This window comes from Hoplias malabaricus, chromosome 12 (assembly GCF_029633855.1).
Source record: "Hoplias malabaricus isolate fHopMal1 chromosome 12, fHopMal1.hap1, whole genome shotgun sequence".
NCBI lineage: Eukaryota > Metazoa > Chordata > Actinopteri > Characiformes > Erythrinidae > Hoplias > Hoplias malabaricus.
The window spans coordinates 3265262-3283601 of NC_089811.1; the positions used below are offsets into that span (position 1 = coordinate 3265262).

The 18340-nt window shown below is 36.5% G+C and overlaps 1 protein-coding gene across 1 annotated transcript in view; it reads right to left on the reverse strand.

Moving 5' to 3' along the window:
* Positions 1 to 18340, reverse strand: part of ttn.2 (titin, tandem duplicate 2) — a 173622-nt gene that overhangs the window by 83342 nt on the left and 71940 nt on the right. Inside the window, exons 70-81 of the mRNA XM_066641306.1 lie at positions 7040 to 7084; positions 4640 to 4684; positions 3955 to 4353; positions 3564 to 3833; positions 3206 to 3481; positions 2978 to 3117; positions 2757 to 2883; positions 2373 to 2639; positions 1956 to 2222; positions 1536 to 1799; positions 497 to 636; positions 107 to 233 (exon numbers count right to left, since the gene is read on the reverse strand). Coding sequence (XP_066497403.1) covers positions 107 to 233; positions 497 to 636; positions 1536 to 1799; positions 1956 to 2222; positions 2373 to 2639; positions 2757 to 2883; positions 2978 to 3117; positions 3206 to 3481; positions 3564 to 3833; positions 3955 to 4353; positions 4640 to 4684; positions 7040 to 7084 — 2367 coding nt within the window. The remainder of the gene's footprint in view (positions 1 to 106; positions 234 to 496; positions 637 to 1535; positions 1800 to 1955; positions 2223 to 2372; positions 2640 to 2756; positions 2884 to 2977; positions 3118 to 3205; positions 3482 to 3563; positions 3834 to 3954; positions 4354 to 4639; positions 4685 to 7039; positions 7085 to 18340) is intronic.

Here is an 18340-nt window from a genome sequence, read left to right on the forward strand (position 1 = left end):
AAAAGATGATTACGCCTTAATTCACACCCAGTGACACGAACAGATTAAGAGCAATTCACACATAGAGACATGAACAGAAGGAGAACAAAGGGCAGCTGGAAGGTACCTTTGACTTTCAGATTTGCAGCACATTTTGCATTGGCCCCTTGGAATGAAATCTCTCCTGACTGGGGAACTTTGCAGTTGTACAAAGTTAAAACATGTTTGGCTCCATCCTCAATGATTTCAACATCCTGTAGAAAACAAAAAAAAAATTATAATAGTAGAAAAATATTTATTGTTTCTGTCAAGATAAAAACTGCAACTCTGCCCTTTCATGATAATCAGATCAAATTATTCGTATTACTTTCCATTATTAGGAAAGTATTTCCTTCAAATGTTACCATTTTCCAATAGCGACAATATATCTTTTCTAATGAACGAAGATTTTTTTCCCTAGAAGTTTAGGATAGTTTTGTCAATAAAGATAATCAGAAATTATTTCCAGAATTATTACCGGTGACTGAGAAAGAACTTCTCCCTTCAGTTTCCACTGGCCATGGACATCATCCTCTGAAAGTTCCACTTCAAAACGTGCCGTCTCCCCATCAAACAGCTCAACGCCATACATAGGGCGAACCACCTTGATGTCACGAGCTGCAACAGAATAGAAATGGCACAGAAAATCCTTTAGAATAACTATTTAATGGTTCAGAAATACTAAGGTAAAGAAAATACACTAATACGTGAATATTTTTTGATGCCATGTCAGGTAGCTGTACAGGTTATTAAAAGAAGAGTGAGAGGAGAGACCCTAAAGGACCTGTCCACAACAGGGACTGGTCTGAATTCTGGTACAGTGAAGTATTCTGTGACTCTGATAAAGCTGTCATTTCAGCTTTATTGGGATTCCGTTTCAAAATGTTAGAATGCATCCCATGTTTGATGTTATGACTACAGGACGTCGATGTAGGGTAGACAGTAATTATTTTGTGTCAATATAAATCTGAATCATTAGCATAGCACTTAAATTAAAGACCATGTTGGTGAATGATAACCAAAGGGCAGGGAATAGTTTATGAATAATTAGGGCCCCAAGCATAGCAAACGTTTTTGTTTTTTAGTTTTTTTTATAATATTATTATTGCTATTTTTGCAATTTATATGAGTAAATTGATCTCTTGTGATTATAATTTTTTACTGATACTGAAAAGAACATTAGTGAGGTAAATTAGTGCTGCAGAGCTTTTTACCCCTTTAGCCAACACCTTTCACTGATCATGGTGACCTTAAGCTCATGTGCATCTCTTCTGGAGCATATCATCTCATTACATGCTTTTCTAAGTAAATTATATAAGATGTCTCTGCAGAACTGAACAACTGAGAGTAGCTGAATTCCCTTTTTATAAAAGGTTTCTACAATTTTTTACATAGATATCAAGTATATCATATCACAATCTGAATTGAAGACATCACTGTAGTTAGATTTCATTTTGCTCACCCCATATGTAGGACCTGCTGTATAGTTTATGCATATTGCATATGTATATGCATACCTTCAATGTTCACAGTGGCCGTTGTTTTGTCTGTTCCGCAGTCACAGAGGTATTGACCTTTGTCTTTATCTCCCACTTTCTTAATGGTCAGTATTCTCCTTTTGCCTTCCGCCTTCATAGAAACCATCTTAGAGGCTTTAATCTCAGTGCCATTGTGGAACCACTTCACGGGAACATCTTTGCTCAACTCGCAGTCAAGACTGACCTCATCTTTTTCCACTGCAGTGTAATCTTGCAATTTCACTGTGAAGTATGCATCTCCCTCTGAAATATATCAGTAAACATCAATGAGTTCAGATGCAATGGTAAATCTATCACCTTCTTTTAATGTGCTGAGCAAAAAAAAAAAAAAAAAAAAAAGCAAACCGAATACGAATATTATGAGACCATTTGAAGAGAATAAACCCCATAAAAGATTACCTAAGACCGTTAGGTTTGCTGTAGTTGACAGTCCTTTAACCTCTGCCTTTATTTGGCAAGTATCATCTAGAGTCACTTCCTTAAGCTCTAATATTTGTCTCTTTCCGTCGACATGTGTAAGCACCGTTCTGCTTGGATGCAGTTTGGTTTCATTTTTGTACCAAGTCACTGGTACATTCTCGTGAGAGAGCTCAAGCTCAAACCGAGCTGTTTGACCTTCCTTCACAGTTTGATCCGACATCGGCGAGATAAACTTCAGTCTCATACCTTTAACACATAACCAGTGAAGTTATATGAATGAAACCTAGGCTAGATGATTCAACACCTATGATGAATGGGATGACTTGAATGGAACAGCTTGGATGGAGGGATGGATGGATGGATGGGAAGACTGTAATATATTGAACCATAACTTACCCTCTACTGTCAGTTTTGCTGTTGATCTTTTACCCAAGACCTCAACAGTATATTCTCCCTCATCATCAAACTCACATTGGTTTATGACCAACATGTGTTTCTTTCCATCATCAATAATATCATATTTCTGATCTGATACTATAATATCAGATCCTCTATACCACATCACTTTAGGCACATCCTTAGTGATGGTACACTCAAACTTTGCCTGTTTCTTTTCAGGTACCGTAATGTCCTTTAGTGGGACTGTGAAGTCCATTTCGATTTCTGGGGATTTGAATGAATGTTATCAATATAAAATATATTTTCAAGATTCATCAAAGGTTACCGACTTCAGGTCATGGATGCAAAATTGCTTATATTTATTTTTATAAATCAACCTACCTTTAACCGTGAGCATTGCACTTGTGATGGCATTCAGAGCTTGGTAGGAAACTTCTCCAGCCTGGTCCAGCTGCACATTTTTCAAAGTAAGGAATCGTTTCTTTCCTTCTGCTTTGATATCACATGTCTTGGAAAACAAAAGAAACTTAAATCATTTCAGTTCTTAAAAATGACTCATGTACAGCTGCCAATAACCATGTCAAATTTAAGTCATGTCTTACCGGTGACCTTGTTAGAACCTGCCCTTTAAGCTTCCATTCACCAGGCACATCATCTTCAGAGATTTCAGTATCAAACTTAGCCTCCTCCTTCTCAACCACCTCCACACTATCAAGGGGTTTCAGGATCTCAGCTTCACGCTCTGTTTATAAAAATGGAAAAGAACCTTAAGGTTTATACAATACAAATCCCAAATGCACTGTGAGATTTAATTCGCTAGTCTCACAAACCTCCAAGAGTGAGTTTGGCAGGGTATATACGGCCTTCAACTTCAATGGAGTACTGGCCAGCATCATTTGGTTGAGCATTCTTGATGGTCAGAGTGATGTCATTTCCATCTTTCTTGACTTCGGTCTTATCTGTAGGTTCAACAGGAATTTCTTCATTGCCCTTGAACCACTTCCAGTTAGGAGTGTCCTTGACAAGCGCACACTTAAAGGTAGCAGTGGCCTTTGGTTTCACATGTTGGTCCCTCAGCGGCTTCGCCAGCCAGTCTCTAATGATTTCTGCAGATTAAAAACCTCATTGAGTAAACAAATTAAAGAACTTCCAGCAGATAAGAGAAATAATATTTGCACTTGCACATACCAATGACTTTGACATTTGTCTGTGTCTGAATGTTCTCGCATTCGCATGTGTAAATGGCAGCATCGTCATCATTTGAGTCTTGAATTGTGATCGCATGTTGCAGTCCAATAACATTGATGGCAAGCTTGCCAGGAATTGGTGAGATTGGTATTCCATTTTTCTTCCAGACCACATTCCTCTCTTTGCTCAGTTCACAGGTCAAATATAAGGGTTGTCCCTTGATGACAGATGTCTCTTCCTCCAATGTGTTGGTGAATCTCACAGGCAACTCTACAAAAGAAAAAGTACAAAACAAAATCACCTTTGAGATTTATTTATATATTTAACTACTCCCACAACTTTTTGAACATTTTGAATCCCTGAATTTTCCAATAGAATTTACATATATTACCTTCTACAATAAGTTTGGCAGTAGAGGTCTTCTCTTTATTCCCAAGCTTGGCAACACATGTGTACTCTCCAGTGTCAGAGAGCTGGACATCAATGATGGCCAGTTTGCGATCTTTGCCATCAGAGGTAAACTTGTGCTTTGGACTCTCCCTCAGGTTGCTTCCATCCTTCATCCATGTGGTAATAGCAGTAGAGGGAGAAATCTGGCACTCAAATACAGCTGATGAACCAATAGATTCAGCTTCTTGCAAAACAATGTTTTCTAGTTCCTTCACAAACTTCAGTGGAACAGCTTTGAGTTGAAAACCAAACGGTGCCTCCCCTGGAGGTTTTTCACCTCCTGCTCCAGGTTTCAGTCCTCTTCCTCGTCCAACATCACCAGGTGATGGAGTTTTTCGTGCTGAGAATCAATAAGATTGTGTTGTTAAATACCACTTAAATGACACACCGAAGAAATTTTTACTTAATTTATTTGTATAAATTATATTGTATATATGTGAATAATTATATAATTAGAAAAACAAAGAGAAAAAAGGATCAGATAGGCAATTCAGGTTCCAGCCAACTGAAAGATGAATTTAAAAAGGGTGAAATTACATAAAATGGTAAAACATGCAAAGTAGAAATGAAAGAATAATGGCAAATAATAAACTGTGCATAGAAAATTTTACATGTAAAGTACTTACGTCTCAAACCTCTACCTCTGCCAGCTTCCTCTTTGGGTGTGCCCTCTGACCAAACACAACAAAAATTATTTCCAACTCAAGGGTATGCAAATGTCCATGACTAAATGTCTACACTGCATATATCATGTATAATAACTACCACAAATGAAAATGTGAGGGGATAAAAATATTATCGATTGGGTATGACTCATGAGGATGATGAAAACCATGCTACCAATTGAACTGTTAGACAGCACTAATGGATTGACCACAGTGGTTAAAGGTATCGTATGGACAAGAGTACACTAAAAGACAACATGCAACATCAATGAAGACAAACAAGATGTAGATTTTAATTATGAACATGAAGATTATGAAGATGGATATGACAATTATTCATGGTACAAATAACAAGATTTGATGTCCAGAGGAGGGAAAAAAGACATTCAGTGGTGAGGAGCCAAAGCCACCCCTCTCACCTCGTCTACCTCCTGGCATCCCTGGAGTCTCAAGTGCATCTTCCTCCAAATACTCATAGTCCTCAGAGCCATAACTCTCTTGAGGAGCAAGCTCCCATCCCCAAGTCTCTTCTTCATCCTCATCTTCAGCCTCAATCATCTCTTCTTCAAATACTTCATCTTCCATTTGGGTCGGGACTTTTCTCAACTGCACAGCTCCAGGAGATAGCTCTTTAATGATGGGAACATCTTCCTTTCCTTTTGATGCAGGAACCTTTTCAGCTGGTTCTTCCTTAGGTGAAACTTTCTTTGGCACCCTTTTCAGGGAAACAGATTCAAATGGTTCTTTGGGCGAAACCTTTTCTTGGAGTGGTTTTTTAGTCACACCGGCACTTGGTTTCCTCTCCACAGGAGTCAATTCAATTGGCTTGGTTTGGTCAACTTTGGGTGATGGAGTCTTTTTTGGCTCCAAATCCTTCTTTGGCACTTCAACAGGTTTTAGTACAATTTCTTCTTTCTTTTCAGGCTCCTTGGGCAAACTGCCTTTTTTAATCACTAGAGGCTTCTTCTCTTCTTTCTTTAGTGGTACATCCTTTTCTACAGGAGTTACCTTTTTGGGAGGCTCCTTCTTTTCTTCTACTTGAGCTTTCTCTACAGGTCTTTTTTCAATCTCTTTCTCGGTTATTTTTTGCTTCTCAACATCTTTTGGAGGAGCTTTTGGTTCTTTTGAAATTTCTTCCTTTGGCACCTTAAGGGGTGGTGAAATTTTTGTAGGCACTTTTTCTTTTGGCTCTGGAGCTTCTTTTTCTTTTGGTATTGCTGACGGCTTTTTGGCAAATGGCTTTAATTGAATCTTCTCTGGCTCTTCCTCTTTTTTAGGGATTCTCTTGCCTTTCCAAGATGGTATTTCAGGTTCTTGGTCTTCCTCTTTCTTTTTAGCTCTATCAACAGGTTTATGCACAGCCTCATCTGGTTCCTTTTCTTTGGCTTTAGAAGGCTCCTCTATTTTCTTGGGGACCTCAGGCTCTTTGTGCACAGGCTCCTTCTGAGGTCGTTCACCTTTCTCAAAACTAATTGGCTCCCTGTCTCGTTCAAAAGATATAGGTTCTCTTTCCTTTGGTTCCTTTTTAGAGTCTTTTTCAGACTCTGCCACTGTTTTTCTGGGTTTTTCAAAAGGTTTTAACTTAATTGATTCTTGTTCTTTCGTTTCAGGAGGTAATTTCTTTATTTTCTTCAGCGCCAGACTGGGTTCATCAGGTGTATCTTGTTTTTGAACCTTTGCTACTTTTTTTATCTCTGGTTTTTCTTCCAATTTCTCTTCTGGCTTTATTTTCTCTGGTTCTTTTTTATCAATCTCTGCTGGTTTCTTTTTGTCTTTTTCAGGTTTAATTTCTTCAGGTCTCTTGATTCTTTCATGTTTCTCATAATACATTTCAGCTTCATAGCTCTCAGTAAGTAAAACCCCAGTGACAGCTTCGGCAAAGACTTTCTTGGGTTCTTCAATTTGTTCCGGTGATGGCTTATGAACCTTCTTCAGTTTTACCATTTCTTGTTCTTCTTCTTTGATTTTGGGAGTCCTAGTAGTTTTCTTTAAAGTTGGAATTTCTAGCTTTTCTTCCTCCTTTTTAGGAATTTTCCCTTTAGATTTGGAAATTCATCACATTTTAGAGCGAAAACAAACCACACCGACACAATAAAAAAACGTACACAACAAACACAGTAACATTTTGTCCAGGTTCCCTGGGCAAATCACAGAATGACAAAACAAAAGTAACAACAAAGACTAGGACATACAGGACACCAGGAATTACAATACAATAGAAACAAAATACACAAACACAAAGTGACAGCACATTGTAGAACAATTTTCAATTCCAGTTGTACTTGAGGAACATAATTTGAAAAATGTGTATTTCAATTATTACACCAGTGAACGTAATGGAAGTGAATTCACAGATCATACCTTTCCTCACAGGTCCAGGTGCAGCAACTGGTCCTTTTTCAGCATCTGATAAAATAATTAGCCAAGCAACATTTAAAACAGGTATTTTTACAGAAAAAAATATTAATATGTATGTAAGGGCATCGAGTGGAATAATATATGTTAATGGAGAAGGAGAATAGTATATTAAAAATAGCTTTTCATACAGTCAGCATTCAATAAAACTGCCAGTATTTTTTATTAAACTGTGAACAGTGAAGCCATTAGAATGATAAGATAATAAGTCAGTCCATGCGGTGCAAATAAATAGTTTTAACAGTGAAATAAATTAATTTGTACTTATTTGAACTTAAACGTGACTTACCCTTTTTATTACACATAAGAGGATAATATAAGCATGCAAAACTATTTTGCACTTGAACTATTAAGATACTCTGCTCTCAGTACTTTCAAGAGGTATCTGTTCTTCTTTTGGAACTGTCTCTGGTACATCAGACTCTTGAGATGTAGGTACTTCAAAATAATTTGAAAGATATGTCAAAGAAATTTCATAAGAATTTCACTATGATTCTCCAGCAAGTAACAATGAGGCTTTATCCTGTACAACCATGGTGTTCTTTTCTTCCTTGGTCTTTATCACATGTAAAACATTATTTTGTCTTCAGTCTTCTTTCTCTTCTCTTGAATTTAAAAGATATTGCTGATTCAGCTTAAGAATTATATCAAACCTCTTTTAAAACCCATATATATATATATATATATATATATATATATATATATATATATATATATATATATATAACTTCCATTTGTATGAGGTTTGTTGGATTTTGTGGCCCCTGTAGATTTGATGCAGAAGAATTGATGTATAATTTCTATTTTAAAAGTATAGAAGTATGCTCCTTGACTGGACTGATATCACTTGTGGAGCTTCTGGAGTTGTAGTTCAGTCAGTCAAGTGTAGTTAAGTTTTAATCAAGAAATACAAGAATATTTTTCAGAAATAATCACACAAAGCAAGTTAATGCAACATATTTTTGTAAATTAACGCATATTTAGATTAGTAAATGCAATGCATACAAAATACAATACATGTATTTTGTACCTCAGCAAGGCATAAACCTACATTAAAAACATGCTGACACCTATTTAAGAGGATTACTAATGAATAAAGTACCTTCTGTGGGAGAAATTTTCTTCTCTAATGGCACAGCCGCAGGTTCTGGTGATACTTTTCTTTCAGCTGTGGGCCATTCAAAGTTAAGAAAGGTGATGATGAGGTTAAAGACCTCTTTACAACTACATGAACAGTGGCAAAAAAAAACACACACAATTTAGCCTGCTTGGCCATATCCCATATCAGGGATAGGTTCACGACATTAAATTTTAAACACTGGACAGTATAAAAAACATCACACTTAGAAGGACTCACTCAACATATATTAATGACTAAGAAACAGACAACAGATAGATGTTAAATGCGGACAAAATTAAAACAAGAAACACAAAAGTACCTTCAGGCGGAGAGAGTTTCTTTGCCTCTGGCAAAATTGCAGGTTCAGGAGATGGTTTCTTTTCAACTGTGGAAAAGTATTATATGTTATTTAACAAAGCTTTTATAGAAGAATTTACAAACAGCAGATAGAAGCCCCGAAAACAAGTGTTCCAGAAACACACTATACATAAAAAGACAAAACATATTTCACAAAAAAAGTAAGAGTAAGATTTGGAGCACTGTATAATGTACCTTTGGGAGCAATTTCCTCTCGTCCCAAGGGAACAGGGGCCTTTTCTGTAGGAGCCTTCTTCTCTGGTTCAGGCACTTTAGAAAACATATGAAATAATGTTACAAACTGCATTTGCTATGCAGTGGTAGTTTGTGAATCCCTTGACTGTTTTAGCACAAAGAGTTTGACACAAACAAAGAAAGACTACAAACACAGACCATGGAGTATGAGATGTAAAGTTTGTGGCATTTCAGTTCAGAGAGGGATATGTAGCATAAGAGGACACTGACGGAAAAGGCCAACTGCATTTGAGCATGTGAATGGACTGGTGAACCACTGACAAATTACAAGACAAATTAGAGCAATCAAGAGGTGGGTCTGACACCGAAAACACCCAAGGGGTTAAGAATGCTCAAGAGCTGTTATAAGAGTGTTCGATACAATAAGCACGCAAGAGTATTTGAAATACCTCTCAAAGTTGGTGCTATTTGAAGAGTAGATACGTTTTCCTTTAACAGATCCTTTGGCTTCACTTTTAAAGAGATTTCTTTTCTTCTCAAAGATTGTTCCTCCTCACTAAGACAGAGTTCCATTTTACTGAATGTGGCATCTTCTGAAAAATATTTTGGTGTCTTCCATGGAATGCCAGGTTTAGCGGAAGGATCTTCCTTAAGGTCCTCACGTTGAGATTTCAGAAGAGTTTTAGGAAATTGTCCAGTTTTATGAGGCGGTAAAACTACATCCTTTGATCCATGAGATATTTCTTCTTGAATACGTGTCTTTTCCTTTGGTGGGTCTATAATATTCTTTATTTCCATTCTGTCAGTAATGCTAGAAAAATCAGGTTTTAGGACATCTGCTTCTTTAGACTTCTGAAAGAGCTCTGTCCTCTGATCAGAAACAGTGACTCTGGATGAATCATCTTTTGACAGATCTTGAAACTTTACCTGTATTCCTTCATTGTCCACTGATGGTGGTATTAACACTTTCTGACCAAGAAACAAGTATTCATTTAGGTCTCCTGCAAAATGCACAACTTGTTCGAATGGTTTTACAGAGTTATCTTGAGAAGACTCAGACTGATATTTCTTTTTAGTTATCTCTGTTTTTTCAGGAACAAGATTTCTGTCAAGTATGTGTATTTCAGGAGAAGTATTTTCCTCATAAGGGAACTGAATCTCACTAGTAGATGGTTTTGTAGTAGAAAATACTGGTGTATCTGCAACATGCTTTTCTTTTATATTGGTAGGCACCTCAAACCTTTTTGAAAAAATATCTTCTTTTGGTGGAAAATACTTCTGTACAGCACTGCTAGGTTTAACGGTCTCTGTACTACTCTGGAATGATGCTGAAACATCTTGGGATAACACAGGTTCCTGTGGTACTTGTCGCTCATCTGGTTTAGTGGAAGGATCTCCCGTTCGGTCACCACTTTGAGATTTCAGAAGAATTTTAGAAGTGTGTTCAGTTTTATGTGGTGGTAAAACTACATCCTTTGATCCATGAGATATTTTTTCTTGAATGAGTGTCTTTTCCTGTGGTGGGCCTATAATTTTTTTTATATCCATTCTGTCAGTAATGCTAGAAAAATCAGGTTTTAGGATCTTTGCTTCTTTAGACTTCTGAAAGAGCTCTGTCTTCTGATCAGAATCAGTGACACTGGATGAATCATCTTTTGACAGATCATGAAACTTAACCTGTATTCCTTCATTGTCCACTGATGGTGGTAGTAATACTTTCTGACCAAAACACTGTTTTTCATTCAGGTCTTCTACAGAATGCACAACTTGTTTGAACGGTTTTACAGAGTAATCTTGAGAAGACTCAGACTGATATTTCTTTTTAGTTATCTCTGTTTTTTCAGGAACAAGATTTCTGTCGAGTATGTGTATTTTAGGAAAAGTATTTTCTTCATAAGGGAACTGAATCTCACTAGTAGATGGTTGTGAAGTAGAAAATACTGGTGTATCTGCAACATGCTTTACTTTTATATCGGTAGGCACCTCTAATTTAATTAATGTACTGCCCCTTTGTGGAGATACCTCTTCTTTTCCCAATGAAATCCTCTTTTTCTGTGAAGCCTTTGGTTCTACTTTTGTGGATGTTTCATCCTTACTTATTTTTTCACTTAATTCTAAAGTGATTTCTTTAATATCAGTCAATTTGTCATGGACATCTACATGTTTTGGCAATGAATCCCTTTCTGAGGGAGCAATAACTTTATAAAATTCTTTTGAAAGAATATCCTCTTCTTTTGGTGGAAAATATTTCTGTACAGCACTGCTAGGTTTAACTGTTACTGTGCTACTCTGGAATGATGCAGAAATATCTTGGGATAACACAGGTTCTCGTGGTACTTGTCGCTCATCTGGTTTAGTGGAAGGATCTCCGTTAAGTTCACCACTTTGAGATTTCAGAAGAGTTTTAGAAATTTGTTCAGTTTTATGTGGTGGTAAAACTACATCCTTTGATTCATGAGATATTTCTCCTTGAATCAGTGTCTTTTCCTGTGGTGGCCCTATAAATTTCTTTATATCCATTCTGTCAGTAATGCTAGAAAAATCAGGTTTTAGGATCTTTGCATCTTTGGACTTCTGAAAGAGCTCTGCTTTCTGATCAGAATCAGTGACTCTGGATGAATCCTCATTTGACAGATCATGAAACTTAACCTTTATTCCTTCTTTGTCCACTGATTGTGGTAGTAATACTTTCTGACCAAGACACTGTTTTTCGTTAAGGTGTACTGCAGAATGCACAACTTGTTTGAACGGTTTTACAGAGTAATCTTGAGAAGGCTCAGACTGATATTTCTTTTTAGTTATCTCTGTTTTTTCAGGAACAAGATTTCTGTCGAGTATATGTATTTCAGGAGAAGTATTTTCTTCATAAGGGAACTGAATCTCACTAGTAGATGGTTGTGTAGTAGAAAATACTGGTGCATCTACAACATGCTTTTCTTTTATATCAGTAGGCAGCTCTAATTTAATTAATGTACTGCACATTTGGGGAGATACCTCTTCTTTTCCGAATGAAGTCCTCTTTTTCTGTGGGGATTTTGGTTCTACTTTTGTGGATCTTTGAACTTTACTTCTTTTTTCACTTAATTCTAAAGTGATTTCTTTAATATCAGTCAATTTGTCACTGACATCTACATGTTTTGGCAATGAATTCCTTTCTGACGCAGCAATAACTTTATAAAATTCTTTTGAAAGAATATCCTCTTCTTTTGGTGGAAAAAACTTCTGTACAGCACTGCTAGGTTTAACTGTTCCTGTGCTACTCTGGAATGATGCAGAAATATTTTGGGATAACACAGATTTCTGTGGTACTTGTCGCTCATCTGGTTTAGTGGAAGGATCTCCGTTAAGGTCACCACTTTGAGATTTCAGAAGAGTTTTAGAAATTTGTTCAGTTTTATGTGGTGGTAAAACTACATCCTTTGATTCATGAGATATTTCTTCTTGAATCAGTGTCTTTTCCTGTGGTGGGCCTATAAATTTCTTTATATCCATTCTGTCAGTAATGCCATAAAAATCAGGTTTTAGGATCTTTGCTTCTTTGGACTTCTGAAAGAGCTCTGCTTTCTGATCAGAAACAGTGACTCTGAATGAATCCTCATTTGACAGATCATGAAACTTAACCTGTATTCCTTCTTTGTCCACTGATGGTGGTAGTAATACTTTCTGACCAAGACACTGTTTTTCATTCAGGTCTTCTACAGAATGCACAACTTGTTTGAACGGTTTTACAGAGTAATCTTGAGAAGTCTCAGACTGATATTTATTTTTAATCTTTGTTTTTTCAGGAACAAGATTTCTGTCAAGTCTGTGTATTTCAGGAAGAGTCTTTTCTTCATAAGGGAACTGAATCTCACTACAAGAAGGTCGTGCAGTGGAAAATACTGGTGTATCTTCAACATGCTTTTCTTTTATATCGGTAGGCACCTCTAATTTAATTAATGCAGTGTCCCTTTGGGGAGTTACCTCTTCTTTTCCTGATGAAATCCTCTTTTTCCGTGAAGTCTTTGGTTCTACTTTTGTGGATGTTTCATCCTTACTTATTTTTTCACTTAATTCTAAAGTGATTTCTTTAATATCAGTCAATTTGTCATGGACATCTACATGTTTTGGCAATGAATCCCTTTCTGAGGGAGCAATAACTTTATAAAATTCTTTTGAAAGAATATCCTCTTCTTTTGGTGGAAAATACTTCTGTACAGCACTGCTAGGTTTAACGATTCCTGTGCTACTCTGGAATGATGCTGAAACATCTTGGGATAACACAGGTTCTTGTGGTACTTGTCGCTCATCTGGTTTAGTGGAAGGATCTCCCGTTCGGTCACCACTTTGAGATTTCAGAAGAGTTTTAGAAATTTGTTCAGTTTTATGTGGTGGTAAAATTACATCCTTTGATTCATGAGATATTTCTTCTTGAATCAGTGTCTTTTCCTGTGGTGGGCCTATAAATTTCTTTATATCCATTCTGTCAGTAATGCTAGAAATATCAGGTTTTAGGAACGTTGCTTCTTTGGACTTCTGAAAGAGCTCTGCTTTCTGATCAGAAACAGTGACTCTGGATGAATCATCTTTTGACAGATCATGAAACTTAACCTGTATTCCTTCATTATCCACTGATTGTGGTAGTAATACTTTCTGACCAAGACACTGTTTTTCGTTAAGGTCTTCTACAGAATGCACAACTTGTTTAAACGGTTTTACAGAGTAATCTTGAGAAGAAAAAGTCTGATATTTCTTTTTAATCTTTGTTTTTTCAGGAACAAGAATTCTGTCAAGTCTGTGTATTTCAGGAAGAGTCTTTTCTTCATAAGGGAACTGAATCTCAATACTAGAAGGTTGTGCAGTGGAAAATACTGGTGTATCTGCAACATGCTTTACTTTTATATCGGTAGGCACCTCTAATTTAATTAATGCAGTGCCCCTTTGGGGAGTTACCTCTTCTTTTCCTGATGAAATCCTCTTTTTCTGTGAAGCCTTTGGTTCTACTTTTGTGGATGTTTCATCCTTACTTATTTTTTCACTTAATTCTAAAGTGATTTCTTTAATATCAGTCAATTTGTCATGGACATCTACATGTTTTGGCAATGAATCCCTTTCTGACGGAGCAATAACTTTATAAAATTCTTTTGAAAGAATATCCTCTTTTTTTGGTGGAAAATACTTCTGTATAGCACTGCTAGGTTTAACTGTTCCTGTGCTACTCTGGAATGATGCTGAAATATCTTGGGATAACACAGATTTCTGTGGTACTTGTCGCTCATCTGGTTTAGTGGAAGGATCTCCTTTAAGGTCACCACTTTGAGATTTCAGAAGAATTTTAGAAATTTGTTCAGTTTTATGTGGTGGTAAAACTACATCCTTTGATCCATGAGATATTTCTTCTTGAAGGAGTGTCTTTTCCTGTGGTGGGCCTATAAATTTATTTATATCCATTCTGTCAGTAATGCTAGAAAAATCAGGTTTTAGGATCTCTGCTTCTTTGGACTTCTGAAAGAGCTCTGCTTTCTGATCAGAAACAGTGACTCTGGATGAATCCTCATTTGACAGATCATGAAACTTAACCTGTATTCCTTCATTGTCCACTGATGGTGGTAGTAATACTATCTGACCAAGACACTGTTTTTTGTTAAAGTGTTCTGCAGAATGCACATCTTGTTTGAACGGTTTTACAGAGTAATCTTGAGAAGTCTCAGACTGATATTTCTTTTTAATTTTTGTTTTTTCAGGAACAAGATTTCTGTCAAGTCTGTGTATTTCAGGGAGAGTCTTTTCTTCATAAGGGAACTGAAACTCAATACTAGAAGGCCGTGCAGTGGAAAATACTGGTGTATCTGCAACAGGCTTTTCTTTTATATCGGTAGGCACCTCTAATTTAATTAATGCAGTGTCCCTTTGGGGAGATACCTCTTCTTTTCCTGATGAAATCCTCTTTTTCTGTGAAGCCTTTGGTTCTACTTTTGTGGATGTTTCATCCTTACTTATTTTTTCACTTAATTCTAAAGAGATTTCTTTAATATCAGTCAATTTGGCATGGACATCTACATGTTTTGGCAAAAAAACCTTTTCTGAGAGAGCAATACCTTTATCAAATATTTTTGGAAGAATGGCCTCTTCTTTTGGTGGAAAGTGCTTCTGTACATCACTGCTAGGTGTAACGGTTTCTGTGCTACTCTGGCATGATGCTGAAACATCTTGGGATAACTTAAGTTCCTGTGGTACTAGTTGTTCATCTTCCACTTGTTGCCAAAGTCTGCTCTGTGGAAGGATTTCTATTTTTGATGTTTCTGGCAGCTCAATTTTCTCTTTGATTTGTGCAATGTTCTGAAAAGCCTTTGGCTGTTCCCTAGATATCATATTGCCATCCTTGGCACTCAAACTCTTTTGATTATCAGTCTGATCCCAGTTCTCTGCTGTTACTAATAGTTTGTGAAAATCTGTGTGAGTGTCTAAGTGAACACTTGATTTTAAAATTGGGGACAGAATCTCTTCTCTTTCTGTAAAGTCCTGTCTTGCATCCCTAGCTGGTGTATCTGTGAAACTGGAAGTAATTCCCTGATTTCCTGTCATATCTATAAAATGAGGTTTTGCATGTTTGGTGGTTATACATTTGGCTTTATTCAATTCTTGTTTGTCTCTAGTTACTGAACCCTCTTCTAAAGATTGTGTAAAAACTTCTGCTACTGTTAATGGACTCTCTCTTGATGATGTGACTGCATGATCCTTTTCAAGAGAATACATTTCTGTCTTAGATAGCTTGTCATGCTGTAAGGAGATAATTTCAGATTTTTCATTATCAGACACTAAAGACTCTACTACACACATTGGTGCAGGCCATAGTCTCTCATGGCCTGTTTCTTTCACTCGGACAGTAACTTTCTGTTGGACATTCCCCTGCCTTGCCAGTTCTTCAACGGTTTCTCGTTTCTTTAGTATAGTGCATCTGTTAATACTTGGAAAATCTCCTACTCTTTGGTCTTCATCTATCTGTAAATTATTTTTAGATTGGATAATCTTTCTTTTTAAAACTTCTGTTGTTGTAACACCATCTTTAGGTCTTTGGAAGTACTTTTCATCATGAGGTTCTAATTTGTTCATTGCAAGTTCTCCTTCAGAAGACTTTTGTTTTGCTAAATCCTCTTTATCTGCCAGGATACTTTTCTTAGTACCTCTCTGAATTGTTTCTTGTTTAGCTATTTTAGAGGCAATATCTTCATCCAGTTCTGGCACTCTTTCGACTCTGGCCCTTGTACCTCCTGTTCTTCCCTTTCTGGAAATTGTCTCATCAGAAGATGATTGGTCTTCAATGTAATTATCTTCATTTATGCTTGTTGGTTTTGTTACTGGTGGAATATCAAACTTAGCTGAAAGATCTTGCAATATTTCTGAGCGTTCAATGTCTGAAATATGTACTCTCTCACAAGATATTTCCATCTGTTGTAAATCTTCTGGGATTTCAGCTTCCTCTTTGTAAGAATCCTTTTTCATCAAAGTTGAAATGATTGGTTTTCCCTTTAAAATCAGTGAAGATTTAACTTGTGCTGCTCTGTTGAGATGGGTATATTCTCGACATTCTGAGTTGAATGTAAAAATATGCAGCAACAAGAGAAAATAAGAGGATTGTGAGAGGCACAGATTATGCTCAAGAGTTTTCAAGAAGACATTACACAAGTATTTAAAGTAGTTTCTTGAAAAAACTCCATAAAGTTAAGTAAACTGATGGCATATTCAATCATGTTACAAGGTAAAAAAAAAAAACTGTTCATCTGAAGAGCAGTATTTTACCATAATCTCAATATACTGAACAACATGATGTGATATGCAAAACTCTCACTAATATAAAGTTTAGGATGGAAAATTGCAAACAACAATTTAAATCATTATGAAACAAATTCCAGATTCAAGCAGAGTGCCTCATATGCCACTGAACCTATGTAATAACGACAGTGAAAGCATGCATTGATCATAAGAATCTGTAAAAGAACAAAGAATGCAGACTGAAAGAGGTTATGGAAGAAGATGAAGATGGCTATGTTGTACCTTTAGCTTGTTTATCCTCCTTTGGAGGGACAAAGCTTGCATCCAGTTTTCTTGGAAGCTCTTCCTTTGGATGTTCCGTAAGAACTTAAAACATTTAAATTTCTATTAGGTGCAGCTTTAAGAAGTTTGTAAGAGAAATCATTACAGACACAGGTTTACAGACACATCTGACATAACACATCACTCTAGCGAGTAAAAAGATATTAAGATTGTGTGAAGAAGATACAACAAAAGAGTGACAACCTGAAGATATGATCAAAAATACACAAAGACAACACTGAACATTCAGCAAAGTAAGATTTATATGTGAAGAGTTACTTTAAAGAATAATATAAGAAAGATATATTAAGAGGCATTCATGAATGTCTGTAGCCATTGTACCTTGCGCAGGAGTTATGTCCTTTTGGGGAGCATATCTGTCTTCCTTTGTAGGAATAAGAGTAACTTCTTTCTTAAGAGGCACAAAATCTTTGGTCTTCAGAGGAAGAGCAGTTTTCTTTTTAACTTGAACATCATCCTTTGCTTCAGATTTTATTGCAGGAGCTATTTCTTTCTTATGAAGAAGATATTCTACTTTATCTTTTTCTACTTTTTTTACATCCTCCCTCTTCTCAAGATGAAGGTCCTCTTCGTGGGTTGACACAGCTGTCTCTATCAGCTGAGACATCACTTCTTTCATTGCAGGTGTAAGCTTCTCTCTTTCCTTCAGTAATTTCTCCTTTGTTACTTCAGTTTGAGACATAAGTGTTAGCTTCAGCTTTTCTGAAATTACTTCTTCTTCAGAAGATAAAATCAATTCTTTTTTTTCATAAAGAATGCCATTCTCTTTTGCTCTAGAAGCAAGTGCTACATGCACTTCGTTTTTAAGAGAAACCTCTTCCCTCTTTCTATTTTCTTCCTCAGGTTTAAGTTCAGGTTTGCCCTCGGGTATATGTTCTTGTTTGATTTTAGCTTTTATCTCAGGTTTAACCTCGAATTTAGCTTCAGGTTTGACCACAGATTTAGGCTGAGGCTTCATTTCATGTTCACGCTGAGATATGTCTTCAAGTTTAGTCTTAGGTTCAGGTTTTAATTTAGCTTTTAGCTCAGGCTTAACCTCAGATTTAGATTCAGGTTTCATTTTAGCTTTAGGTTCAGGCTTATCCTCAGGTTTAACTTCAAGTTTAATCTCAGGTTTAGGCAGATGCTTAATTTCAGGTTTATGCTGAGATATTACTTCAGGTTTAAGCTTAGGTTCAGGTTCTAATTTAGCTTGTAGCTCAGGCTGAATCTCAGATTTGGGTTCAGGTTTAACATGAGATTTAAATGCAGGTTTAACCTCAGATTTAGGTTCACTTAGCTTCACTTTAGCTTTTGTTTCAGGCTTAACTTCAGGTTCAGGTCCAGGTTTGATCACAGTTTTTGGCTCATGCATAACTTCAAGCTTATGCTCAGGTTTTGGTTCAGGTTTGGTTTCGGACTTAAGTTCAGGTTTGGTTTCGGACTTAAGTTCAGGTTTGACTTTAGCTTTTGTCTCAGGCTTAACGTCAAATTTAGCTACA